The 27,828-nt window shown below is 39.3% G+C and overlaps 1 protein-coding gene across 1 annotated transcript in view; it reads right to left on the bottom strand.

Annotated features, from left to right (window-relative positions):
• The window catches only part of MROH9 (maestro heat like repeat family member 9), a 237,057-nt gene that overhangs the window by 37,917 nt on the left and 171,312 nt on the right, over window positions 1-27,828 (bottom strand). Inside the window, exons 13-17 of the mRNA XM_026447952.2 lie at window positions 12,911-13,048; window positions 10,833-11,006; window positions 2,287-2,439; window positions 2,069-2,185; window positions 1,412-1,514 (exon numbers count right to left, since the gene is read on the bottom strand). Coding sequence (XP_026303737.2) covers window positions 1,412-1,514; window positions 2,069-2,185; window positions 2,287-2,439; window positions 10,833-11,006; window positions 12,911-13,048 — 685 coding nt within the window. The remainder of the gene's footprint in view (window positions 1-1,411; window positions 1,515-2,068; window positions 2,186-2,286; window positions 2,440-10,832; window positions 11,007-12,910; window positions 13,049-27,828) is intronic.

Raw genomic sequence — 27,828 nt, 5'->3', positions numbered from 1 at the left:
GCTTGTGTCTATACTTTAGATCTTCATTTTACAATGTTTTGGATTCATGGAAATATTTATCATGACTTTCATCTGCTCTATAGACATATTTTCTAAGGTTTGTTTTTCTTCATTCTTTTGTCTCTTTTTTCCCTTGAAGTACCACTGTAGAAAGATAATGTGTTTCTTTTTTAAAACTACTTATTTACTAATCTTGCAATAGTTATATACAGAGGTTTATTTGTGGGAACTTCCAAGGTAGAACTCAGGATAGCAGGGATTAATTCTGGTTTGAAATAAAGTTATTATTGGCTGAGCACGGTGGCTCATGCCTGTAATTTCAGTACTTTGGGAGGCGGAGGCAGGCAGATCACTTTAGGTCAGGAGTTCAAGACCAGCCTGGCCAACATAGTGAAACCCTGTCTCTACTAAAAATAGAAAAATTAGCCAGGCGTGGTAGCGCATGCCTGTGACCCAGCTACTCTAGAGGCTGAAGCAGGAAAGTCGCTTGAACCTGGGAGGTGGAGGCTGCAGTGAGCCAAAATTGTGCACTGCACTCCAGCGTAGGTGACAGAGCAAGAGTCTGTCTCAAAAAAAACAAACAAACAAAAAACAAAAACAAAAACAAACAAAAAAAAACAGAAGAAAATGACAGAAAGTTATAACAGGGTTTTTCTTTGTGTGTGTGTGTGTGTGTGCGCGCGCGCGCCTGTGTCTGTGTGTGTTCTGCCACTCCTCTCTGATTAAAACACATCGTGGGCTTCAGTGCTGATCATAATTCATTTTGTTATCTACTCTGACTGAGAGCCTCCTCTCTATGAGTATGATGTGACTGTGTATTTCCTTATTCTTTGCTGCTCCTGTTACTCCATGATGCTACTTGGGGTCAAGGGAAGATCCTACTGCCAAGTTGGAGACTCACTACCAAGTTGGGAATTCCAAAATACAGAATAATTCATTTTTATTTTCACAGAGCTAGTAGGGGAAAACTGTTTGGTCAGGTTTGTCTAATATTGAAAAGCTGTCTAGTCTTAGAGTCTTCCTGGGTTGCCCCTGCCTGTTTCCACTTTTTAAAAGCTTTAGTGGATTTGGTAGTTGTTCCTCATCTACTGTGGTCTGTGGTTACAGATGTCCAAGTTTGGTCGAAGATGATGTTTTTATATTTTTTAAAATTATTCGTATTCTTTGGGTAGTGATTTTTAGGTGATGAAGGGGAATAATGAACAATGGTATGTCACCATTTTAAATTTTGAAATCCATTTTGCAATAGAACTCTATTCTCATCGCACGTATCAACCTCTATTCATCACCATGACAGGTGCTGTCCCTCATAAACAGAGACATTAAAAAAAATGTAAGAAAAACTTTTAGCTTCTTCTCCATTCTATACCATTTAAGACAAATTAGGAATTGAGAATTGAATTATATTTACCTATCAAAATAACCGATGCCTTCTTAAGATACGTTCTGGAGCTCCACAGGAATCCTAAGGTATTAGATATCAAATCTGTAATGTAGTTCCTATGAGAAATAATCTGAGAATAAAAAGGGGAAAAAAGCACCTCTCTCAATTGTTGAAATAGAACATTTGCTTCCTCCAGAAAGGCTTCAACATACCAAATCAGGACCAAATTAGAAGCTGGGGATGTTTTTGTGTGAACTATACTCTTGTTCCTAAACTCAACTCTCTTTTTCCATTCTTTGGTTAGCATTCATCCATCCCTACTTGTCTATCATTGCTGTTCATGCTGGGTTTCAGAGGACTAGCTCAAGAGGCAGTGGCAAAGTAATTCTAGTTTTCTTTTTCGTGATCTGGGATGTTCTTCCTACCTTAATACCCATCCATAGCTCAAAATGGGTGGGCTGGAGGAAGAAGATAAGATGGATGATCAATGTTGAGAAAGAGGAAGTGGAAAATTCTAATTCCTCTCTGCTCAAGCTCCAGTTATAATCACTTATTGAAGATTTTTGCTTCCATTTCTTTTTCTCCAAGATCTTCTCTTATCCCCATTACAGTTTTTATCACTTTGGAGATCCTGTAAGTTTTGTCTATAACTCTTATAGTAGTAAAAATGGAAGAGCCACTTACAAGATTGTTACAGATATTGAGCACCACCATCTCAAAACTGTAATTTTCATCTTTGAGCAAATGTGATGTTGACCACTTTAATTGTGAGGTACAGATTTTTAATGTATATTTACATGCCTGTGAGACAGAAAAGGGTCAGTGAAGATCTATTCATCTGTTGTTAGATAAAACATTGTAATTCTTGGTAAATTTAAGAAAAAGAAGATCAAATGACTTACTTTAGCTACTCTTTCCTCGTTATCCTCCAAAAACAGGATTAGGGGCACCAAGCCTTCTAGAATCACATCATTCAGCATCCATGTGTACTGTCTCATATCCCTAACTAATTCACCAAAGTGTCGAATTGCCGTACTTCGAATGCCTCCATCAATCTGTAAAAGAAAAAGGTCTTATTTGATGATAATATTAGGGCTTTTTTCTTCAATCAGTAATCTACACATGCACATACATACACACACGATATAAATATACTATATATGTATATGTCTATACATACAGTATGTGAAATTTTATTTATTTTTTAAAAAATTCACCTTGGGTTAAAGTAGTTAGGGTGTCTTTTAATTTTAAAATAATATTTGCTTGCTTATTATTCACAATAACCAAGGTATGGAATTAACCTGTGTCCATCAATGGAATAACTGAAATACTTTTCAGCCTTAAAAAATAAAATCCTGTCACGTATGACATGGATGAACTTGGAGGACATCATGCTATTTGAAATCAGTCAGGGACAGAAAGACAAATATTGCATGATCTCACTTATATGTGGAATATTAAAAGGTTGAACTCATAGAAGAGGAGAGTGGGACTAGGTTGCCAGCAGCTGAAGGGTGGTGGGAGGCACTGGGGGAGATGTTGGTTAAAGGATACAAAGTTTCTGTTAGACCGGATGAATAAATTCTAGAGATCTAACGTAAGTCTACTTACATTAGACTATAGTTAATAATGTAATGTATACTTAAAAATTGCAAAGAGATTAGGTCTTAAATGTTCTCACTACACAAACAAAAAAAGATATGTGAGGTAATGGCAATGTTAATTTTGTTTGATTTAATCATTTCACAATGTATAAATATATCAAAACATATTGGATTCTGTAAATGTATACAATTTTAATTTATTAATTATGCCTTAATAAAGCTGAAAAAAATATAAACCAGTAAAAAATTACTTACCAAAATTCAGATTGCATTACCAAAAACTCCTGTGAAAAATTAGTTTCTTAAATTCAGGAAGATGATTAGTATTTAATAATATCCTAAAAGTATAAATTGAAATAGTATGTATAACTTGGAGATAATTTTTATAAGGATACTTATAATAATGTAACCATGCTGTGTTCAAAGGCTGGAGGACTTTGCTGAGTTGCCACTGAGTAGCAATGGAAGCTCTATACATACCGGCACACAACCAGGTTTTCAAGGGCTACTTATGCCAAATAGGAAGGTAATTGGATAAAAATGATTCTAGAAAGGAAAAATTGCAAGTAAGAAGAGGTTAATTTTTTAATTTTATTTATTTATATTTTATTAGATACAGGGTCTCACTCTGTTGCCCAGGCCAGAGTGCAGGGGCAGGATCGTAGCTCACTGCAGCTTTTAACTCCTGAGTTCCAACAACCCTCCTGCTGGTCTCAAAATCTTGGGCTCAAGCAATCCTCCCATGTCAGTCTTGGAAAGTGTTGGGATTACAGGCATGAGCCACTGCACTTGGCCCAAATTTTAAAAATATAATATCACTTTCTGGTTTTCAGGAAACGTTTATAATCTGATTGATTTTTTTTATGTGAGCATTCTGACTACTTTATCACATATATGACCTTGGCCAAATATTGCCTTCTCTTTGCCTTAGTTTCTTTACATGAAAATTGGATAATAGTAATACAATTGCTTAGAGATTTATGTAAGATAGCTCATGTAAATCCTTTAGAATAGCCCCTGGTATATATTAAGTGTTAAATAAATTAAGCCACTTTTTTTTTTTTTTTTTTTTTACTTTAAGTTCTGGGGTACAAATCCAGAAAGTTTAGGTATGTTACGAAGATCTATGTGTGCCATGGTGGTTTGCCGCACCTATCACCCCATCATCTAGGTTTTAAGCCCCACATGCATAACTATTTATCTTAATGTTCTCCCTCCCCTTGCTACCCACCCCCCAAGTGGCCCTGGTGTATGTTGTTCCCCTCCCTGTGTCCATGTGTTTTCATTGTTCAACTCTCACTTACGAGTGAGAACATGAGGTGTTTCATTTTCTGTTCTTGTGTTAGTTTGCTGAGAATGATGGCTTCCAGCTTCATCCATGTCCCTGCAAAAGACATAATCCTCATTCCTTTTTATGGCTGCATAGTAGTCCATGGTGTATATATATCACATTTTCTTTATCCAGTCTAACATTGATGGGCATTTGGGTTGGTTCTATGACTTTGCTACTGTAAGTAGTGCTGCAATAAATATACATGTGCATATGTCTTTAGAGCAGAATGATTTATAATCCTTTGGGTATGTACCCAGAAATGGGATTGCTGGGTCAAATCGTATTTCTGGTTCTAGATTCTTGAGGAATCACCATAATGTATTCCACAATGGTTGAACTAATTACATTCCCACCAACAGTGTAAAAGCGTTCCTATTTCGCCACAGCCTCATCAGCATCTATTATTTTTTGACTTAATAATCACCATTCTGACTGGCATGAGATGGTATCTCACTGTGGTTTTGATTTGCATTTCTCTAATGATCAGTGATGTTGAACTTTTTTTCATATGTTTTTTGGCCATGTAAATGTTTTCTTTTGATAAGTGTCTGTTCATATGCTTTGCCCACTTTTTGATGGGGTCTTTTTTTTTTTCTTGTAAATTTAAGTTTCTTGTAGATTCTGAATATTAGATCTTTGTCAGATGGGTAGATGGCAAAAATTTTCTCCCATTCTGTAGGTTACCTATTTACTCTGATAATAGTCTGTTTTGCTGTGCAGAAGCTCTTTAGTTTAGTTAGATTCTATTTGTGAATTTTATTTTTGTTGCAATTGCTTTTGGCGTTTTTATAATGAAGTCTTTGCCCATGCATATGTCCTGAATAGTATTGCCTAGGTTTTCTTTGAGGGTTTTTATGGTTTGGGGTCCTACATTTAAGTCTTTAAGCCATGTTGAGTTAATTTTTGTATAATGTATAAGGAGGGGTCCAGTTTCAGTTTTCTGCATATGGCTAGCCAGTTTTCCCAGACCATTTATTAAATAGGGAATCTTTTCTCCGTTGCTTGTTTTTGTCAGGATTGTTGAAGATCAGATGATTGCAGATGTGTGGTGTTATTTCTGAGGTCTCTGTTCTGTTTCATTGGTCTATATATCTGTTTTGGTACCAGTACCATGTTGTTTTGGATACTGTAGCCTTGTAGTATAGTTTGAAGTCAGGTACCATGATGTCTTCAGCTTTGTTCTTTGTGCTTAAGATTGTCTTGGCTATATGGGCTCTTTTTTGGTTCCATATGAAATTTAAAGTAGGTTTTTCTAATTCCGTGAAGAATGTCAATGGTAGTTTGATGGGAATAGCACCGAACCTGTAAATTACTTTGGGCAATATGGCCATTTTAATAATATTGATTTTTTTTATCCATGAGGATGGAATGTTTTTCCATTTGTTTGTGTCCTCTCTGACTTCCTTGAGCAGTGGTTTGTAGTTCTCCTTGAAGATGTCCTTCACATCCCTTGTTAGCTGTATTCCTGGGTATTTTATTCTCTTTGTAGCAATTGTGAATGAGTGTTCACTCATGATTTGGCTCTCTGCTTGTCTATTGTTGGTGTATAGAAATGCTTGTGATTTTTGCACATTGACTTTGTATCCGGAGATTTTGTGGAGTCACTTATCAGCTTAAGGAGTTTGGGGGCTGAGGTGATGGGGTTTTCTAAATATAGAATCATGTCCATAAACAGAGATAATTTGACTTCCTCTCTTCCTGTGTGAGTACCCTTTACTTGTTTCCCTTGCCTGATTGCCCTGACCAGAACTTCCAATACTGTGGTGCATAGGAGTGGTGAGAGAGGGCATCCTTGTCTTGTGCTGGTTTTCAAAGGGAATGTTTCCAGCTTTTGCCCATTCAATATGATATTGGCTGTGTGTTTGTCATAAATAGCTCTTATTATTTTGAAATGTGTTCCAATAATACCAGTTTTATTGAGTTTTTAACATCAAGGACTGTTGAATTTTATCGAAGGCCTTTTCGGCATCTATTGAGATGATCATGTGGTTTTTGTCATTGGTTCTGTTTATGTGATGGATCACATTTGTTGATTTGTATATGTTGAACCAGGCTTGCATCCCAGGGATAAAGCCGACCTGATCGGGGTGGATAAGCTTTTGAATGTGCTGCTGAATTTGTTTTGCCAGTATTTTATTGAGAATTTTCTCATCAATGTTTATCAGGGATATTGACCTGAAGTTTTCTTTTTTGTTGTGCCTCTGACAGGTTTTGGAATCAGAATGATGCTGGACTCACAAAATGAATTAGGGAGAAGTCCTTGCTTTTCAGTTGTTTGGAATAGTTTCAGAAGGAATAGGACCAGCTCCTCTTCGTATGTCCAGTAGAATTCGACTGTGAAATGGTCTGGTCCTGGGCTTTTTTTTATTGGTAAGGCGGCTATTAATTACTGCCACGGTTTCAGAACTTGTTATTCGTCTATTCAAGGATTCAGCTTCTTCCTGGCTTAGTTCTGGGAGGGTATATGTGTCCAGGAATTTACCCATTTCTTCTAGATTTTACCGTTTATTTATGTACAGATGTTTATAGTGTTCTCTGATGGTAGTTTGCAGTTCTGGGGGTGAGTTGTGATTTCCCCCTTATCATTTTTTATTGTGTCTATTTAATTCTTCATTCTATTTTTCTATATTAGTCTAGCTAGTGGTCTATTTTGTTAATTTTTTCAACAAACCAGCTCTTGGATTTGTTGACTTTTTGAAGGGTTTTTCGTGTCTTTACTTTCTTCAGTTCTGATCTGATTTTAGTTATTTCTTGTTTTCTGCTAGCTTTTGAATTTGTTTGTTCCTGCTTCTCTAGCTCTTTTAATTGTGATGTTAGGGTGTCAATTTGAGATATTTCTAGCTTTTTTTTTTTTTTTTTTTTGACAGAGTCTCACTCTGTCGCCCAGGCTGGAGTACAGTGGTGCAATCTTGGCTCACTGCAACCTCCGCCTCCTGGGTTTAAGTAATTCTCTGCCTTAGCCTTCCAAGTAGCTAGGATTACATGCACGTGCCACCATGGCAGGCTAATTTTTGTATTTTTAGTAGAGACGGGGTTTCACCATCTTGGCCATGCTGGTCTTGAACTCCTGACCTCGTGATCCACCCACCTCAGCCTTCCAAAGTGCTGGGATTACAGGCGTCAGCCACTGCTCCTGGCCGATATTGCTAACTTTATGACATGGACACCTAGTGCCATAAATTTCCCTCTCAACACTGCTTTAGCTGTGTCCCACGGATTCTCGTACATAGTCTCTTCTTATTGGTTTCAAAAGACTTATTGATTTCTATCTTAATTTCATTATTTACCCAGGAGTCATTCAGGAGCAGGTTGTTCAATTTCCATGTAATTGTGGGCTTTTGAGTGAGTTTCTTAATCCTGAGTTCTAATGTGATTGCACTGTTTTTAGAGAGTGTGTTATGATTTCAGTTCTTGTGAATTTGCTGAGGAGTGTTTTGCCTCCAATTATGTGGTCTATTTTAGAATCAGTGCCATGTGGCACTGAGAAGAATGTATATTCTGTTGATTTGGATTGGAGAGTCCTGTATATGTCTATTGGGCCCACTTGATCCATAGCTGAGCTTAAGTCCTGAATATCCTGTTAATTTTTTGTCTCGTTGATCTGTCCCTTGTTTCTCAGAGGTTTTGCTCATTCCCTTTTATTCTTTTTTCTCTAATATTGTCTGCATGCCTGATTTCACCAAGATAGTCTTCAAACTCTGATATCATTTCTTCTGCTTGGTCGATTCAGTCATTGGTACTTGTGTATGCTTCACAAAGTTCTTGTGCTGTGTTTTTCGGCTCCATCAGGTCATTTATTTTCCTCTCTAAACTGCTTATTCTAGTTAGCATCTCCTCTAACCTTCTATCAAGGTTCTTAGCTTCTTTGCATTGGGTTAGAACATGCTCCTTTAGCTCAGAGGAGTTTGTTATTACCCACCTTCTGAAGCCTACTTCTGTCAATTTGTCTATCTCATCCTCCATCCAGTTCTACGTCCTTGCTGGAGGAGGTGCTGTGACCATTTGAAGGAGAAGAGGCACTCTGGCCTTTTGGGCCTGCAGCGTTGTTTCGTTGATTTTTCTCTCATCTTCATGAGTTTGTCTAGTATTGATCTTTGAGGCTGCTGACCTTTGAATCGGGTTTTTGTGGAGACTTTTTTTTGTTGGTGGTGTTGTTGCTGTTTCTTTGTTTCTCTTGCAATGGTCAGGTACCTCTCCTGTAGAGTTGCCACAGTTTTCTAGGGGTTCATTTTAGGCCTTATTCATCTGATTTGCTCCCATGTCTGGAGATGCCACTCGAGGAATCTGGAGAACAGCAAAGATGGGTGCTTGCTCTTTCGTCTGGGATCTTGAGGGGCACCAACCTGATGCCTGTAGGATCACTCCTGTATAGGGTTTCTGATGACCCCTTTTGGAGGGTTTCACCCGGCTGGGTTTTGTGGGGAGCAGGATCCACTTACCGAAGCACTTTGGCTGTCCCTTGGTGGAGGGGGTGTGCTTTGCTGGGGGGAAAGCTCACTTGTCTGGGCTGCCCTGCTTCCTCCAAACTAGGAGGAGGAAAGACTGTGTCTGCTAGTGTGCAGACTGTGACCACCCCTTCCCCCCGGGGTTCAGATCTAGGAAGATCAGAGTTCTGTCCCTGAGCCCCTGGCTGGAGTAGTCAGACTATCTGCCGGAAGACCTCAGTGAGGAGGGATGGGTCCAGGTCAGGCCTGAAGAGGCACTCGTCAGCAGTCTACCACAGCTGGTGTGTTGGGCTGTGGAGGATACCTCTTGGGATCAAGCCATCCAGCCTCACTGGCTCCAGCAGGGAAAAATCATAGCCTGGAGCTATAGAGAGGGCTGCTGCCCTTCCCCTGCCCTGGGGGCTTTGTGTCTTAGGTGGCTATCAGTCTGAGTGCTGGCTGTCACCCCTCCCCCAAGGAGTTTAAAGGGCTTAGACAGCGGGCAGCCACAGCTGTAGTACTAGTCACACCCCCCAATCGCACCCCCCACCGCCGCCGCCTCCCATCCCTATCCGCCCCTGCCCCCGCCCCAGGAGCTCAGCAGTCTTAAACAGATTCTAGCTTAGTGGCTGTTGAGAATCTGTGCAGCTCAGTGTTTGAGACCTTAGACCCTAGTGGCATGGGCTCACCAGTGGGATCTTCATGGAAAAAACACGTTTTCCCAGGCTGGGTAGCACACTCACTCACTGCCTCCCTTGGCTAGGTGTGGGGGCTTCCCTGGCCTGTGTGGCTCTCAGGGAGGCCACAACACTACACTGCTCTGCCTTCCACTCCATGGGTCACGCCCGCTGCCTACTCACTTGTGATGACAAACCTGGATACCTCAGTTGCCGGTGCAAGATTTGCATGCTGTTAGGGTTCTTTTTGATGGGAGCCTCCCAAGGCTGCTGCTTCTAGTTGACCATCTTGGCCCTGCCCCTTCAAGTCACTATTATTATTACTATTCTAAAGTGTTTATGTGTTTATAAAATTCGTTTTTGCCACTACATTTGTTTTTTCCATAATTTAATAATACTGTGCTCTTCTTCATTGAAATGTAAGTGATTAAAAACCTAGAAGTTTTGGTAAGATAATTTGTTGTGAAATAATTCTCTGGTTTACAATTTATCATGGAGTTCTTTAATAATACATAGATTCCCCATGGCATACCAAAGTTTTCATTCAACTTTTCGGAAACATGTTTACCAAGTAAAATGAGAATTTTCAGAAGGAAGAACTTTCTGATAAAATACTTTAAAATTCAAGTTTTATATGATAATAAACATTTATTTGGGGCATGGCAAATAACAAATCTGATTCTTATAATAAACCTAATACTGTTTATGTTACCATTGCTGTTTCATCAGTGGGGAGAAAGTGATACACCAAAAGACTGAAGAAATCACTCACTTGGTGTTTGATAGCCAATAAGAGGCAGAAGAGGGATTTGAACCTAGGCAGTCCTGATATAGGGTTAACCAGTACATAGCCACAAAGCTACAATTTCATCCAAGGATAGAGGCCATTCCTTGATGATTATTCTTTTTTCCCCCAGGTTCTCACAGTGTACTTAAAAAAAAAAAAGCCCGGGCATGGTGACTCACACCTGTAATCCCAGCACTTTGAGAGGCCGAGGTGGGCAGATCATAAGCTCAGGAGATCGAGACCATCCTGGCTAACACAGTGAAACCCCGTCTCTACTAAAAAATACAAAAAATTAGCCAGGTGTGGTGGCAGGCACCTGTAGTCCCAGCTACTCGGGAGGCTGAGGCACGAGAATGGCATGAACCCAGGAGGCAGAGCTTGCAGTGAGCCGAGATGGCGCCACTGCACTCCAGCCTGAGTGACAGAGTGAGACTCTGTCAAAAAAAAAAAGATCAGTACTTACCTAACTAATATTGTTATCTCTGGAAAATAAATAGTGACTTCTTACAAAATGACTATTTTCTGTTGACTTATTCTGTGCCCTAACATCATTGCTTCAACTTGAGTTTCAGCTGAACCACAAAACCTAATGATCTCACATATCTAACTGTGTCACTCACATGATCCATCAGAGGACAGTAGCTGGAACCAATTCTGGTACCCAAAGAATAGGTCACTTTGTCCAGTTTGTTTAAAAGCCTTCTAAGCGTGAGCAAGGCCTGAAGTACAACAGTATCGTCTTTGGAAAGGAAGGCATCCAGGATGACTATTAATATACTGCTGACATTTTCTATCTACATATAAAAGGAAAAAATGGTGAGATTTAGGAACTAGCAGGAGACTTGAGCTGACATTTAGTATGGATACCTCGAGTCTGGGTGGCACATCATGGTGTGCGGAAGCTGACTCACGAAAGCCTCTTGTCAAATTTTCAAAAATGTTGACTTTTTGCAAAAAAAAATTACTGAAAATTAACTTATGTAAATTTAACATTAAATAGAAACTGATAATAAACACTAAAAAATTGTCACTCCCCAATTCTTTTGCTACATTTTACCATTATCTATGCTCTTGAGATTATTCATGGGCATTGCGTCTGATTGGCAGGAATATTAAATAATGATGTGCTATTGTGCATCTTTTGCCAGTTCCATGCTTAGTCATGTCCCTTTGAAAGTTTCAAATTAGCCACCATAGGGATCTTTACACCAGGGAATTGGCCTTATTTTCAGAGAGCTGGCTGTCAAACATTTACTAACACACTACTGGCAGAATGACCTCTAAATTAGATGATAGTGACCCATTTGGACACGAGAGGTACTGAGACACTCAGGCAAGTCATGGGAGTCAATGTAGATCAGAACCAAACAGAATAGAAGGCAAGGAGGAACATGAAAAGGAGACACCAGAGAGAAAGAAAGGCAAGAAGAAAAAGACTAAAGGAAATGAATGAATATTATTTTGTCAAAATAATAGCTTTAAGGAGAAAAAAATAGAGCTAAGGACTATGTCAATGCCAGAGGCCATTTTTGTCTTTATAAACAGAATATACAATCTCAACCCAGATCACTTTCCACTACTTTCACTCTTCTAGGAAGCCTTGACAGAATTTTCCTTTCAGTTGTTAATAACATTAGGAAGAGCTCTGGGTAAAGCAATAAATAATTTGCTGCTTACTAAAAGAATGCACACTACTGGTAAATCCATCAACTTGTATTACTTATTTAAAGTAAACAGACCATGGCTTATGTCAGTATAAATGCACAATGGGTGTCCACTGATAGGCTTAAGTTTTCAGAGGCTGTGCTCAATAAATGAACAAGGATTTATTATTGGATGTATTATAAAAGTAATGATTTATAGAACATTTGCACTCTCAGCATTTTGCAAGATACTTTGGAGTGTAGAATTACAGAACGTGGAACATGCTTAAATTCAGTCGACCAGGAAGGCAAGAATTATTCATGTGAGTCAGTGGGAAACAATATAAGTCTGTTGTTCTCAGCTTTAACTTGAATAACAGTTACCTGGAGGACCTTTAAAACACAGATTGGTGGGCCTACCCCAGAATTTCTGATTCCATAGGACTGGGGTGGGGCCTCACAATTTGCATTTCTAGCAAGTCTCCAGTTGATGCTGATACTGCTGGTTCAAGAACTGTGCTTTGATGGCCACTGGTATAAAATATGAGTGCTCATAATTGATTTGGTTCTGAGAGGGATGAGGCTGCTAGAGATAAGAATTTTCAGTGCAGTTTGACTTGGGCCGATCATTGAAAAAGGAGAAAAATGTAAATATGTATAGGTAAAGTAGGAAAATTATGAGTAGAAGAAAAAGCTTGAGCAAGTGCTCTGAGATAGGAATTAATGTGTACACGTGTGTATGTTGGAGAAATTATGTGTGTATGGTTTAGACTGTAAGACAAGTCTAGGGCAATGAGGATAAATACATTCTGAGTGCAATGAATGATTTTCTGTAACAACAACAAAAAAGTAAGGCAATAAAGCCACTAAATGGACTTAACACATCCTTTCTATTCAACTCAGTTTCCTTGTTAATAAAACAGCAGGCTTTGATATGTATTAGTTATATAGAGACTGAAAAATATCACTGCTTTATCAGTGAAGATGTTAAGTGACATCAAAATCTCATATTATGGTTTTGATGATGCTGGCAGACACAAATCACATACACATACCTTATTGACAACTGGTGACATGAGGGCAATTCTCTGAAGGATCAGTTTGCTAACTATAGGATTGGCATCATTGATCCAGTTTGTGAAGAGGACCAAAAATTCTTCTGGGAAAGGGTCCTTGAAGAAGTTATTCAGAAGCTGAAAGAAAATAGTTAATAAGTTTATAAGGAAAGTAGAGGCCAAATTGCATGATTTCTGTCATAAAAATCAAGATATTCTAGGTAAAACTAGAATGCAAATCTCACTGAAACATCAAATACATATATTTCAGTGCTCACAGCAGTGGGGAGAGATAGAAACCAGGATAGAAAAATAGGTGCTTGTGTGTGTGTGTGTGTGTGTGTGTATTTTACATTTTCCTCCATTGTTGGAAACTCAGTGACCCAATTTAAATTTCCCCATCATACTGATTGTAGTCAGGTGGTGAGTTTCTTGACCGTGTATGTCTACATATGCTAAGAGGTGATAACCTACTGCAGGCCAGGCACTGCACTAATAAATAGAGATACCATGGTGAGCAAAATGGTAGCAACCTGTGACCCTGTGGAGCTTCCAGGCAAGCTAGAAAGACTGATACTATACTAGGTACTATTCTAATGAGACAGAATTTCTAATTGTAGTCAGTACTAGGAAAGAAAGCTACCAGATGTCACAATACATCTGCATCTACAGCAGCAGTCCCCAAACTTTTTGGCACCAGGGACCAGTTTTTTAAAGAATTTTTTTTTTCCAGGAATGGCTGGGGAGGTGGGGTGTGAAACTCTTCTACCTCAGATCATCAGGCATTAGTTTAGATTCTCATAAAGAGCCTACAACCTAGATCCCTTGCATGCATAGTTCACAGTAAGGTTTGTGCTCCTATGAAAATCTAATGCCGCCGCTGATCTGACAGGAGGCAGAGCTCAGGTGGTAATGCTTGCATGCTGCTCACTTCCTGCTGTGCAACCCAGTTCTAAACAGGCTATCGACCAGTACCAATACGTGGCCCAGGGAGCTGGGGACCCCTGATCTATGGGTCTGTTTAATTGACATTGTGTTGTTTAATTTACATTGTGTAATGTAGATTCAAGTTAGAATGAAGACTGATATTTAGAATTCGATTTGTGAGTTGGCATTAGCTAGAAAAAGTGTTTAGAGAGGTTACCTTCAAGGATGATGAACCATGTGCAAAGGCCCTGAGGGAGATGAAGCAGGGCATGTTTGAGCACCTGAAAGATGAGTGAGAGGAAGGGAGAGGTAACAGAAAACTGGACAGCAGTAAGGCTTGAGGGCAAGTATGGAAGGTGGGACAGAATCTGCAGGCCAGTTTGAGGAAGTTTAGTTTTTAAGAGCTAATACTCAAAGTGAAGACATGAGTATCATGAGCCTTTATACATTTAATAACTGACAAATATGCTGATTAAAATCTCTTAAAAACACAATGACAGTTTTGGCCGGGTACAGTGGCTCATGCCTGTAATCCCAGCACTTTGGGAGGCCGAGGTGGGCAGATTACCAGGTCAGAAGATCGAGACCATCCCGGCTAACACGGTGAAACCCCGTCTGTACTAAAAAAAAAACCAAAAAATTAGCCGGGCGTGGTGGCGGGTGCCTGTAGTCCCAGCTACTTGGGAGGCTGAGGCAGAAGAATGGCGTGAACCCGGGAGGCAGAGCTTGCAGTGAGCTGAGATCGAACCATTGCACTCCAGCCTGGGTGACAGAGCAAGACTCCGTCTCAAACAAAAACAAAAACAGTTTTATAAAATCATGTTTTCCTTGGAAGAATTTAAAATATCCTTAGATCAGGTACATAGAAAGATAGGGAGTGGCAGAGCAAGAGAGCAAGAGTGAGACAGACAGTGAATGAGAGAGAAAGACAGATCACATCTTCTTTTCAAGCTTTCAAAGAACCTTCACAAAAATTAGATACCATGTCAAAAAGTATTATTAACATCTCTAAAGCAAAAAAGTTAAAAAGCACTTCAAAAATTTGTGGTATAATAAAAGAAGAAACCAAAAAGAAAGTTTAAATAAAATAAAAAGAAAGCCTATAAAGCACTTGTAAATTTAAGAGAAATTTCCCCTAATTCGTGGATCAAAATCTTAAACCACAGAGGAACTCAAACACTCAATAAGGATGACAACAAAATAAAAAACAATAAAAATTATATATAACATGTATTTATACTATAGTTGGAAGTAAATGCATAATTTGACTTTAAATATTTTACTTAAGAAGAAATGTTAACATAAATTATTTATATCCTGAAATTAAGAGAAACAATATCACAAAATAGAAAACAGTACCAAAGAAAGTTGGTGTAAGAAAAATAATAAAGGCAGATATCATTGTATTAGGAAACAAAAAAAACAATAGAATAAGCCTATTGCCTTTTGCACAGGAAAAAAAATCCTATTAAGGTAAACAGATTTTTCATCAATATAGTACAAAAAAGAACTAATAAAATGAGCAGTGAGAAAAAAAGTGTGGAGTAGATCAAAAATTTTAAAAGACTATCTGCGTTGGTAGTTCTTAGGCAAGGATGAGCGCAGGATCTTCTGCAGGCAGCTTTTATACATTACACATGTCTGGGCTTCATCCTAGTAGGTTTTCCAATGGCAGACCTTGGCTTATATACTTAAAAAATATTTCTTGGTGATTTTAATCTGCCCATCTAGAAGAGACCCAGTAATTATGGCAGTAATTTGAAATTCCGAGTGAAATAGATTATTTTCTGGAAAAATATAAATATAAATCTCCAAACATAAGGAAAACTAGAACATTGAAATAGATGAAAAATAATGGAAGACTGGTAATAATCAATGTGTTATTTCTAAACAGGGTCAAGGGTAATTCTTTTTGAGTGATAACCACACGTAAAAATGTAAACTCCTATTTTCCCTTTGGGATTCCAGTAAGTAATCTATAGCATGGTAATTTGGTGTTATGTGAATATTCCATTATCCAACAATGCAAAGCTATACAGATAATGAAGAATGAGGCAAATATGACATCACGAAAGAAAACTTACAAAGCTCCAGTAGATGACCACAAAAAATGGAGATCTACAAACTGCCTGACAAAGAGGTCAAAATAATCATCTTAAAGAAGCTCAATGAGATGCAAGAAAACACTGATAGACAACTAAATAAAATTAGAAAAGCAATGCATGAACAGAAAGATACACTTAATTAAAAAAAGAAACCATAAAAAATAACAAAACAGAAATCCTGGAGCTGAAGACTATAATAATAGGCTGAAGAATTCAATTGAGACCTTTGATAGCAGACTTGATCACACACAAGAAAGAATTAGCAAACTTGAAGACAAGTCATTTGAAATTAGCCAAAATAATAATAATAATAATAATAATAATAATAATAATAATAATAATAAAAGAATGAAAGAGAGTAAAGACAGGGATATAAGGGACACTATTAAATATATGAATGTTTAAATTACGGGAGTTCCAGAAATTGGGGGAGGAGAGAGAAGGAAGAAAGAGGTGGGGGGAGGGAGGAAGGAGCAGAGAGACAGAGAGAAAACATTTAAAGAAATTCTAGCTGAAAACTGAATCTTGTGAGGGTTATAGACATCCAGATTCATAAAGCTCAAGACTCCAAGTAAGATCAACTCAAAGAAGAATTATTTGAGACACATTATAATCTAATTATTAAAGATAAAAAAAAAAACCCACAAAGAATCTTGAAAGCAGCAAAGGCAAAGAGACTTCTCACATACAAAGAAACTAGCATAAGGCTATCAGCAGATAACAGAAACCTCACAACTGAGGGAGTGGGGTATATTCAAAGTGCTGAAAGAAAAAAAGCCTGATAACGAAGAATACTATACCTGACAAATCTGTCCTTCAGAATTAAGTAGAGATAAAGACATCCCCAGACAAACAAAAACTGAGGGAGTTTACAACCATGAGACCTAACTTACAAGAAATGCTAAAGAGAGTTCTTCAATTTCAAATAAAAGGACACTGAGTAACAACATTAAAATATGTGAATGTATAAAACTCACTTTGAAAGATAAATATATAGTCAAAATTGGAATATTTTAATATGGGATGGTGGTGTGTAAATCACATTTAACTCTAATGTAAAAGTTAAAAGACAAATGTATTAAAATATAGCTTCAATAATTTGTTAATGAATATTAAGTCCTGGACAGACATTCAGATAAGAAACACAAGTCATCCAAATCAGAAAGGAAGAAGTAAAATGTTCTGTCTTTGCGGATGACATGATCTTGTATATATAGAAAGCCCTAATGACTCCATAAAATGCCTCTTGGACGTAATAAGTTCAGTAAAGCTGCAGAATTCAAAATCAACATACAAAAGTCAGTTGCATTTCTATACACGAACAATAAACTATATGAAAAAGATTAAGAAAACAATTCTATTTACAATAGCTATAAAAATTAGAATATTTAGGAATATATTTAACCAAGGACGTTAAAGACTTGTACACTGAAAACTGTAAAATGCTGATGAAGGAAATTGAAGACACACATAAATGGAAAGATATCCAGTGTTCATATATTGAAAGAATTAAAAGTGTTAAAATGTCTATACTGGCCAGGCGTGATGGCTCATGCCTGTAATCCCAGCACTTTGGGAAGCCAAGTTGGGTGGATCACTTGAGCTCAGGAGTTTGAGATCAACCTGGGCAACATGGTGAAACCCAAAACCCATCTCTACTAAAAATACAAAAATTAGCCAAGCATAGTGGCACGCACCTGTAGTCCCAGCTACTCTGAGGCTAAGGTGGAAGGATTGCTTGAGCCTGGAGGGCACAGGTTGCAGTAAGTCAAGATCGTGTGGCTGCACTCCAGCCTGGGAAACAGAGTGAGACCTGTCTCAAAAAAATAAAAATATCTATACCACCCAAAGTTATTTACACATTCAATGTAATCTTTGTCAAAAGTCCAATGGCTTGTTTTACAGAAGTAGAAAAAAAAATAAGGTCTGTATGGGACCAATAAACACCCCAAATAGTCAAAACAGTCTTGGAAAACCAAAGTTGGAATACTACACTTCCTGATTTCAAAATATATTACAAAGCTATAGCAGTCAAAACAGTATGGTCCTGGTATGAAAACAGACATATTGACCAATGGAATAGAACAGAGCGCTCAGAAATAAACCCACCTGGTGACTAGGAGAGATCATGGCAGATGGGAAGCAGGATTAGATTGCAGCTCCAGACAGAGAAGCATGCAGAGGCTGTATTGAGTATTTTAGCTCCAGATTGATTGCAAGGACAAACCAGCAATCCTGAGAGGACCCACAGACCCTCTGAAGGAAGTGGATGCTCCTGCAGGACCCGGAAGAAAGCCCAAATACTGTGAGTGCCCCAACTGTGGAAGTAAGAAAGGGAGACAGTCCTCTCCTGAACACACAACCTGACTGGAGAAGCTGAAGGTCTGTTTGCTGGAGAAGTTTCTGACTTTACCTGGAGCTGAGTCAAGTCAGAGAGCTGAACCAAGTGAAATATAGGGGTAGGGGAAGTAGCAGAAAGGCCCTGGGAGTTCACTGGGTCCCCAAGCAGCCCATTCCTCCCTGGCACCACAGGGATCCATCAGGAAGAGATCCATCAGAAGGATGGTCCATCCATCCTGGCCAGAGGAGCAGGGGGTAAAACTATGCAGGGAGAAGGAATTCTCGAGCTGAACTTTGTAACAATTTGAATAGAGCAAGAAGCCTCCTGGCCAGAACTCAGGAGATGGCATGAATCTGACTTGCAGACTCAGACTTCACAGGCAGGGGAGGGACTAAAGCCTTTTTCTTTTGCAGCTGGGAGGTGAAAAGCCTTGGGCAAGTTTTCAAGCCTGCCTTGCCCTCTGCCTGGAAACAGACTCAGGGCTGTTGCAGGGGGCATGATGGGAGTGAGACCGCCCCTTTGGTTTGTGTGGAAGCTGGGTGAAGCCTGTGTCTGCCACTGTCCCCCACTTCCCTGACAACCTGCTTGATTCATCAGAGGCAGCCATAATCCTCCTAGGTACGCAACTCCAGTGACTAGGGACTCTCACTCCCATCCCCCACAGCAACCACGGCAAGACCCATGCAAGGGGAGTCTGAGCTCAGACACACTTAGCCCCACCCCCACCTGATGATCCTTCCCTACCCACCCTGATAGCAGAAGACAAATGGCATATAATCTTGGGAGTTCTAGGACTCCACCCACCACCTGTCCCCCTCCACACTACTACAGCTTATGCTTTCTGGAAAGTGCCATCTCCTGCCAGGAGGCCAACCACCACGAAAACAGAGCATTAAACCACCAAAGCTAAGGATCCTGACAGAGTCCACTGCACCCTCCACCACCTCCACTGGAATAGGCACTGTTATCCACTTCTGAGAGACCCATAAATGGTTCACATCACAGGACTCTGTGTAGACAACCTCCAGTACCAGCCCAGAGGCAGGTAGACTCATGGGGTGGCTAGACCCAGAAAAGAGACAACAATCACTGCAGTTTGACTCATAGGAAGCCACATATACAGGAAAAGGGGAAGAATACTACATCAAGGGAATGCTGTTGGACAAAAAAATTTGAATAACAACCTTCAGCCCTAGACCTTCCCTCTGACAGAGCCTACCCAAATGAGAAGTAACCAGAAAACCAAACCTGGGTATATCATAAAACAAAGTTCATCGACACCCCTCAAAAATAATACTAGTTCACCAGCAATGATTACAAACCAAGAAGAAATCCCTGATTTTCCTGAAAAAGAATTCAGGAGGTTGGTTATTAAGCTAATCAGGGAGGGACCAGAGAAAGGCAAAGCCCAGTGTAAGGAAATCCAAAAAGTGATACAAGAAGTGAAGGGAAAAATATTCAAGGAAATACATAGCTTAAAGAAAAAACAATAAAAAATTCAGGAAATTTTCAGAGACACTTTTAGAAATGCAAAACACTCCAGAAAGTCTCAGCAATAGAACTGAACAAATAGAAGAAAACAGTTCAGAGCTCAAAGACAATGTCTTCGAAGTAACCCAATCCAACAAAGACAAAAAGAGTAAGAAAATACAAACAAAGCCTCCAAGAAGTATGGGATTATGTTAAACAACTAAACCTAAAAATAATTGGTGTTCCTGAGAAAGAAGACAATTCTAAAAGCTCAGAAAATACATTTGGGGGAATAATTGAGGAAAACTTCCCCAGCCTTGCTAGAGATCTAGACATACAGATACAAGAAGCTCAAAGAATACCTGGGAAATTCGTCAACAAAAGATCTTCACCCAAGCACATTGTTATCAGATTACCCAAAGTTAAGAGGAAGGAAAGAATCTTAAGAGCTGTTAGACAGAAGCACCAGGTACCCTAACAAGAAAAACCTATCAGATTAACAGCAGACTTCTCAGCATAAACCCTACAAGCTAGAAGGGATTGCAGCCCTATCTTCAGCCTCCTCAAATAAAATTATCTGCCAAGAATTTTGTAGTCAGTGAAACTAAGCATCATATATGAAGGAAAGATATAGTTGTTTTCAGACAAACAAATTCTGAGAGAATTTGCCATTACCAAGCCACCACTACAAGAACTGCTAAAAGGGGCTCTAACCCTTAAAACAAATCATGAAAACAGAACCTCTCTAAAGCATAAATGACACAGGACCTATACAACAAAAATACAAGTTAAAAAGCAAAAACAAAAAAAAAAACAAGTACACTGGCAAAAAAGAGCATGACGAATGCAACAGTACCTCACATTTCAGCACTAACATTGAATGTAAATGGCCTAAACACTCTACTTAAAAGATACAGAACTGTGGAATGGATAAGAACTCACCAACCAACTATCTGCTGCCTTCAAGAGACTAACCTAACGCATAAGGACTCACATAAACTTAAAGTAAAGACATGGAAAAAGGGATTTCATGCAAATGAACACTGCAAGTGAGCCAGGAGTAGCTATTCTTATATCAGACAAAATAAACTGTAAAGCACCAGTGGTTAAAAGAGACAAAGAGCGACATTATATGATGGTAAAAGGCCTTGTCCAACAGGAAAATATCACAATCCTAAACATATTTGCACCTAATACTAGAGCCCCCAAATTTATAAAACAATTACTAATAGACCTAAAAAATGAGATAGACAGCAACACAATAATAGTGGGGGAGTTCATACTCCACTGGCAGCACAAAACAGGTCATCAAGACAAAGTCAACAAAGAAACAATGGATCTAAACTATACCTTGGAGCAAATGGATTTAACAGATATATACAGAGCATTTCATCCAGCAACCACAGAATACACATTCTATTCAACAGCACATGGAACTTTTTCCAAGATAGAATATATGATAGGCCAAAAAATGAGCCTCAGTAAATTTAAGAAAATTGAAATGATATCAAGCACTCTCCCAGACCACAGTGAAATGAAACTGGAAATCAACTCCAAAAGACACCTTCAAAACCACGCAAATACACGGAAATTAAATCCTGCTCCTGAATGAACATCGGGTCAAAAATGAAATCAAGATGGAAATTTTAAAAAATGTTTGAACTGAATTACAATAATGACACAACCTATCAAAACTTCTGGGATACAGCTAAGACAGTGCTAAGAGAAAAGTTCATAGCCCTAAATGCCTACATAAAAAAGTCTGAAGGAGCACAAATAGACAACCTAAGGTCACACCTCAAGAAACTAGAAAAACAAGAACAAGCCAAACCCAAACCAAGCCAAAGAAAGAAAATAACCAAGATCACAGCAGAACTGAATGAAATTGAAACAAACAAACAAAAATACAAAAGGTAAATGCAACAAAAAACTGGTTCTTTGTAAAGATAAACAAAATTGATAGATGATTAGAAAGATTAACCAAGAAAAGAAGACAGGAAATCCAAATAACCTCACTAAGAAATGAAACAGGAGATATTACAACAGACACCATTGAAATACAAAAGATCCTTCAAGGCTACTATGAACACCCATGCACATAAACTAGAAAATCTAGAAAAGATGGATGAATTCCTGGAAAAATGCAAACCCCCTAGCTTAAATCAGGAAGAATTTGATACCCTGAACAGACCAATAATAAGCAGAAGGATTGAAACAATAATTTAAAAATTATCAACAAAAAAAGTACAGGACCAGATGGATTCACAGCAGAATTCTACCAAACATTCAAAAAAGAATTGGTACCAATCCTTTTGACAGTATTCCACAAGATTGAGAAAGAAGGAACCCTCCCTAATTCATTCTATGAAGCCAGCGTCACCCTAATACCAAAACCAGGTAAGGACACAACCAAAAAAGAAAACTACAGACCGATATCCTTGATGAGCAAAGATGCTAACATCCTTAAAAAAAAAATACTAGCTCAATGAACTCAACAACAAGTCAGAAAGATAATCCACCATGATCAAGTGGGTTTCATACCAGGTATGCAGGGATGGTTCAACATACACAAGTCAATAAATGTGATAAACCACAGAAACAGAGCTAAAAACAAAAATCACATGATCATCTCAATAGATGTAGAAAAAACAATTGGCAAAGTCCAGCATCCCTTTGTGATTAAAACCCTCAGCAAAATCGGCATACAAGGGACATAGCTTAATGTAATAAAAGCCATCTATGAAAATCCCACAGCCAACATAATACTGAATAGGGAAAGGTCAAAAGCATTCCCTCTGAGAATTGTAACAATACAAGGAACAATACACTCTCACCACTCCTCTTCAACATAGTACTAGAAGTCCTAGCCAGAGCAATCAGACAAGAGAAGGAAATGAAAGGCATCCAAATTGGTAAAGAAGAAGTCAAAGTGTTCCTGTTTGCTGATGATATGATCATTTACCTTGAAAACCCTAATAACTCCTCCAGAAAACTCCTAGAACTGATGAAAGAATTTGGCAAAGTTTCCAGATACAAGATTGATGTTCATAAATCAGTAGCTCTTCTCTACACCAGTAGCGACCAAGCAGAGAATCAAATCAAGAACTCAACCTCTTTTACAATAGCTGCAAAAAAATAAAATAAAATACTTAGGAATATACCTAACAAAGGAGTTGAAAGACCTCTACAAGGAAAACTACAAAACACTGCTAAAATAAATCATAGATTACACAAACAAAAGGAAACACATCCCAAGCTTATGGATTAGTAGCACCAACATTATGAAAACGACCATACTGCCAAAAACAATCTACAAATTCAACACAATCCCCATCAAAAGCCACCATTATTCTTCACAGAACTAGAAAAAACAATTCTAAAATTCATATGGAACCAAAAAAGAGTCCGCATAGCCAAAGCAAGACTAAGCAAAAAGAACAAATCCAGAGGCATCACACTGCCTGATTTCAAGCTATACTGTAAGGCCATAGTCACCAAAACAGCATGGTGCTGGTACAAAAATAGGCACATAGACCAATGGAACACAAGAGAGAACTCAGAAATAAACCCAAATACTTACAGCCCATTGATCTTCAACAAAGCAGACAAAAATATAAAGTGGGGAAAGGACATCCTTTTCAACAAATGGTGCTGGGATAATTGGCTAGCTACATATAGGAGAATGAAACTGGATCCTCATTTCTCACCTTATACAACTATTAACTCAAGATGGATTCAGGACTTCAACCTGGGACATGAAACTATAAAAATTCTAAAATATAACATTGGAAACAAAACTTCTAGACATTGGCTTAGACAAGGATTTCATGACCAAGAACCCAAAAGCAAATGCAACAACAACAAAAATAAATAGCTGGGGTCCAGCGGAGCAAGATGGCCGAATAGGAACAGCTCCAGTCTCCATCTCCCAGCGCAAGCGACACAGAAGACCGGTGATTTCTGCATTTTCAACTGAGGTACTGGGGTCTTCTCACTCGGGAGTGCCGGACAATCCGTGCGGGTCAGCTACTGCTGCCTGACCAGCGAGAGCTGAAGCAGGGCGAGGCATCGCCTCACCTGGGAAGCGCGAGGGGGAAGGGAGTCCCTTTTCCTAGCCAGGGGAACTGAGACACACAACACCTGGAAAATCAGGTAACTCCCACCCCAATACTGCGCTATAACACCAGCACACCGAAGAATATATCCCACACCTGGCCGGGAGGGTCCCACGCCCACGGAGCCTCCCTCCTTGCTAACACAGCAGTCTGCGGCAATCTAACCGCAAGGCAGCAGCAAGGCTGGGGGAGGGGCGCCCGCCATCGCTGAGGCTTAAGTAGGTAAATAAAGCCGCTGGGAAGCTCAAACTGGGTGGAGCTCACAGCAGCTCAAGGAAACCTGCCTGTCTCTGTAGACTGCACCTTTGGGGACAGGGCTCAGCTAAAGGAGCAGAAGCCTGTGCAAACGCAAACGACTCTGTCTGACAGCTTTGAAGAGAGCAGTGGATCTCCCAACACGGAGGTTGAGATCTGAGAAGGGGCAGTCTGCCTGCTGAAGTGGGTCCCTAACCCCTGAGTAGCCTAACTGGGAGACATCCCCCACTAGGGGCAGTCTGACACCCCTGACACTCCACAGGGTGGAGTACACCCCTGAGAGGAAGCTTCCAAAGCAAGAATCAGACAGGTGCACTCGCTGTTCAGCAATTTTCTGTCTTCTGCAACCTCTGCTGCTGATACCCAGGCAAACAGGGTCTGGAGTGGACCTCAAGCAATCTCCAACAGACCTATAGCTGAGGGTCCTGACTGTCAGAAGGAAAACTATCAAACAGGAAGGTCACCTATACCAAAACCCCATCAGTACGTCACCATCATCAAAGACCAGAGGCAGATAAAATCACAAAGATGGGGAAAAAGCAGGGCAGAAAAGCTGGAAATTCAAAAAATAAGAGCACATCTCCTCCTGCAAAGGAGCACAGCCCATCGCCAGCAACAGATCAAAGCTGGTCGGAGAATGATTTTGACGAGATGAGAGAAGAAGGCTTCAGTCCATCAAACCTCTCAGAGCTAAAGGAGGAATTACGTACCCAGCGCAAAGAAACTAAAAATCTTGAAAAAAGAGTGGAAGAATTGACAGCTAGACTAATTAATGCAGAGAAGGTCATAAACGAAATGACAGAGATGAAAACCATGACACGAGAAATACGTGACAAATGCACAAGCTTCAGTAACCGACTCGATCAACTGGAAGAAAGAGTATCAGCAATGGAGGACCAAATGAATGAAATGAAGCGAGAAGAGAAACCAAAAAAAAAAAAAGAAGAAAAAGAAATGAACAAAGCCTGCAAGAAGTATGGGATTATGTCAAAAGACCAAATCTACGTCTGATTGGGGTGCCTGAAATTGAGGGGGAAAATGGAACCAAATTGGAAAACACTCTACAGGATATCATCCAGGAGAACTTCCCCAACCTAGCAGGGCAGGCCAACATTCAAATTCAGGAAATACAGAGAACGCCACAAAGATACTCCTCCAGAAGAGCAACTCCAAGACACATAATTGCCAGATTCACCAAAGTTGAAATGAAGGAAAAAATCTTAAGGGCAGCCAGAGAGAAAGGTCAGGTTACCCACAAAGGGAAGCCCATCAGACTGACAGCAGATCTCTCGGCAGAAACTCTACAAGCCAGAAGAGAGTGGGGGCCAATATTCAACGTTCTTAAAGAAAAGAATTTTAAGCCCAGAATTTCATATCCAGCCAAACTAAGTTTCATAAGTGAAGGAGAAATAAAATCCTTTACAGATAAGCAAATGCTTAGAGATTTTGTCACCACCAGGCCTGCCTTACAAGAGACCCTGAAGGAAGCCCTAAACATGGAAAGGAACAACAGGTACCAGCCACTGCAAAAACATGCCAAAATGTAAAGTCCATCGAGGCTAGGAAGAAACTGCATCAACTAATGAGCAAAATAACCAGTTAATATCATAATGGCAGGATCAAGTTCACACATAACAATATTAACCTTAAATGTAAATGGACTAAATGCTCCAATTAAAAGACACAGACTGGCAAACTGGATAAAGAGTCAAGACCCATCAGTCTGCTGTCTTCAGGAGACCCATCTCACATGCAGAGACATACATAGGCTCAAAATAAAAGGATGGAGGAAGATCTACCAAGCAAATGGAGAACAAAAAAAAGCAGGGGTTGCAATCCTAGTCTCTGATAAAACAGACTTTAAACCATCAAAGATCAAAAGAGACAAAGAAGGCCATTACATAATGGTAAAGGGATCAATCCAACAGGAAGAGCTAACTATCCTAAATATATATGCACCTAATACAGGAGCACCCAGATTCATAAAGCAAGTCCTTAGAGACTTACAAAGAGACTTAGACTCCCATACAATAATAATGGGAGACTTCAACACTCCACTGTCAACATTAGACAGATCAACGAGACAGAAAGTTAACAAGGATATCCAGGAATTGAACTCATCTCTGCACCAAGCGGACCTAATAGACATCTATAGAACTCTCCACCCCAAGTCAACAGAATATACATTCTTCTCAGCACCACATCACACTTATTCCAAAATTGACCACATAATTGGAAGTAAAGCACTCCTCAGCAAATGTAAAAGAACAGAAATTATAACAAACTGTCTCTCTGACCACAGTGCAATCAAACTAGAACTCAGGACTAAGAAATTCAATCAAAACCGCTCAACTACATGGAAACTGAACAACCTGCTCCTGAATGACTACTGGGTACATAACGAAATGAAAGCAGAAATAAAGATGTTCTTTGAATCCAATGAGAACAAAGATACAACATACCAGAATCTCTGGGACACATTTAAAGCAGTATGTAGAGGGAAATTTATAGCACTAAGTGCCCACAAGAGAAAGCAGGAAAGATCTAAAATTGACACTCTAACATCACAATTAAAAGAACTAGAGAGGCAAGAGCAAACACATTCAAAAGCTAGCAGAAGGCAAGAAATAACTAAGATCAGAGCAGAACTGAAGGAGATAGAGACACAAAAAACCCTCCAAAAAATCAATGAATCCAGGAGTTGGTTTTTTGAAAAGATCAACAAAATTGACAGAACGCTAGCAAGGCTAATAAAGAAGAAAAGAGAGAGGAATCAAATAGATGCAATAACAAATGATAAAGGGGATATCACCACTGACCCCACAGAAATACAAACTACCATCAGAGAATACTATAAACACCTCTATGCAAATCAACTAGAAAATCTAGAAGAAATGGATAATTTCCTGGACACGTACACTCTCCCAAGACTAAACCAGGAAGAAGTTGAATCCCTGAATAGACCAATAGCAGGCTCTGAAATTGAGGCAACAATTAATAGCCTACCCACCAAAAAAAGCCCAGGACCAGATGGATTCACAGCTGAATTCTACCAGAGGTACAAGGAGGAGCTGGTACCTACCATTCCTTCTGAAACTATTCCAATCAATAGAAAAAGAGGGAATCCTCCCTAACTCATTTTATGAGGCCAACATCATCCTGATACCAAAGCCTGGCAGAGACACAACAAAAAAAGAGAATTTTAGACCAATCTCCCTGATGAACATCGATGCAAAAATCCTCAATAAAATACTGGCAAACCGGATTCAGCAGCACATCAAAAAGCTTATCCACCATGATCAAGTGGGCTTCATCCCTGGGATGCAAGGCTGGTTCAACATTCGCAAATCAATCAACGTAATCCAGCATATCAACAGAACCAAAGACAAGAACCACATGATTATCTCAATAGATGCAGAAAAGGCTTTTGACAAAATTCAACAGCCCTTCATGCTAAAAACGCTCAACAAATTCGGTATTGATGGAACGTACCTCAAAATAATAAGAGCTATTTATGACAAACCCACAGCTAATATCATACTGAATGGGCAAAAACTGGAAAAGTTCCCTTTGAAAACTGGCACAAGACAGGGATGCCCTCTCTCACCACTCCTATTCAACATAGTGTTGGAAGTTCTGGCTAGGGCAATCAGGCAAGAGCATTTTCTTTAGTACCTGAGTTGATGAAGAAGAAGCATGCATATA

The sequence above is a fragment of the Piliocolobus tephrosceles genome, chromosome 1, assembly GCF_002776525.5.
Source record: "Piliocolobus tephrosceles isolate RC106 chromosome 1, ASM277652v3, whole genome shotgun sequence".
NCBI classification, from domain to species: Eukaryota; Metazoa; Chordata; class Mammalia; order Primates; family Cercopithecidae; genus Piliocolobus; species Piliocolobus tephrosceles.
Note: the sequence above shows the minus strand (reverse complement) of the source record. Positions and strands in the feature narration are given on the sequence as shown.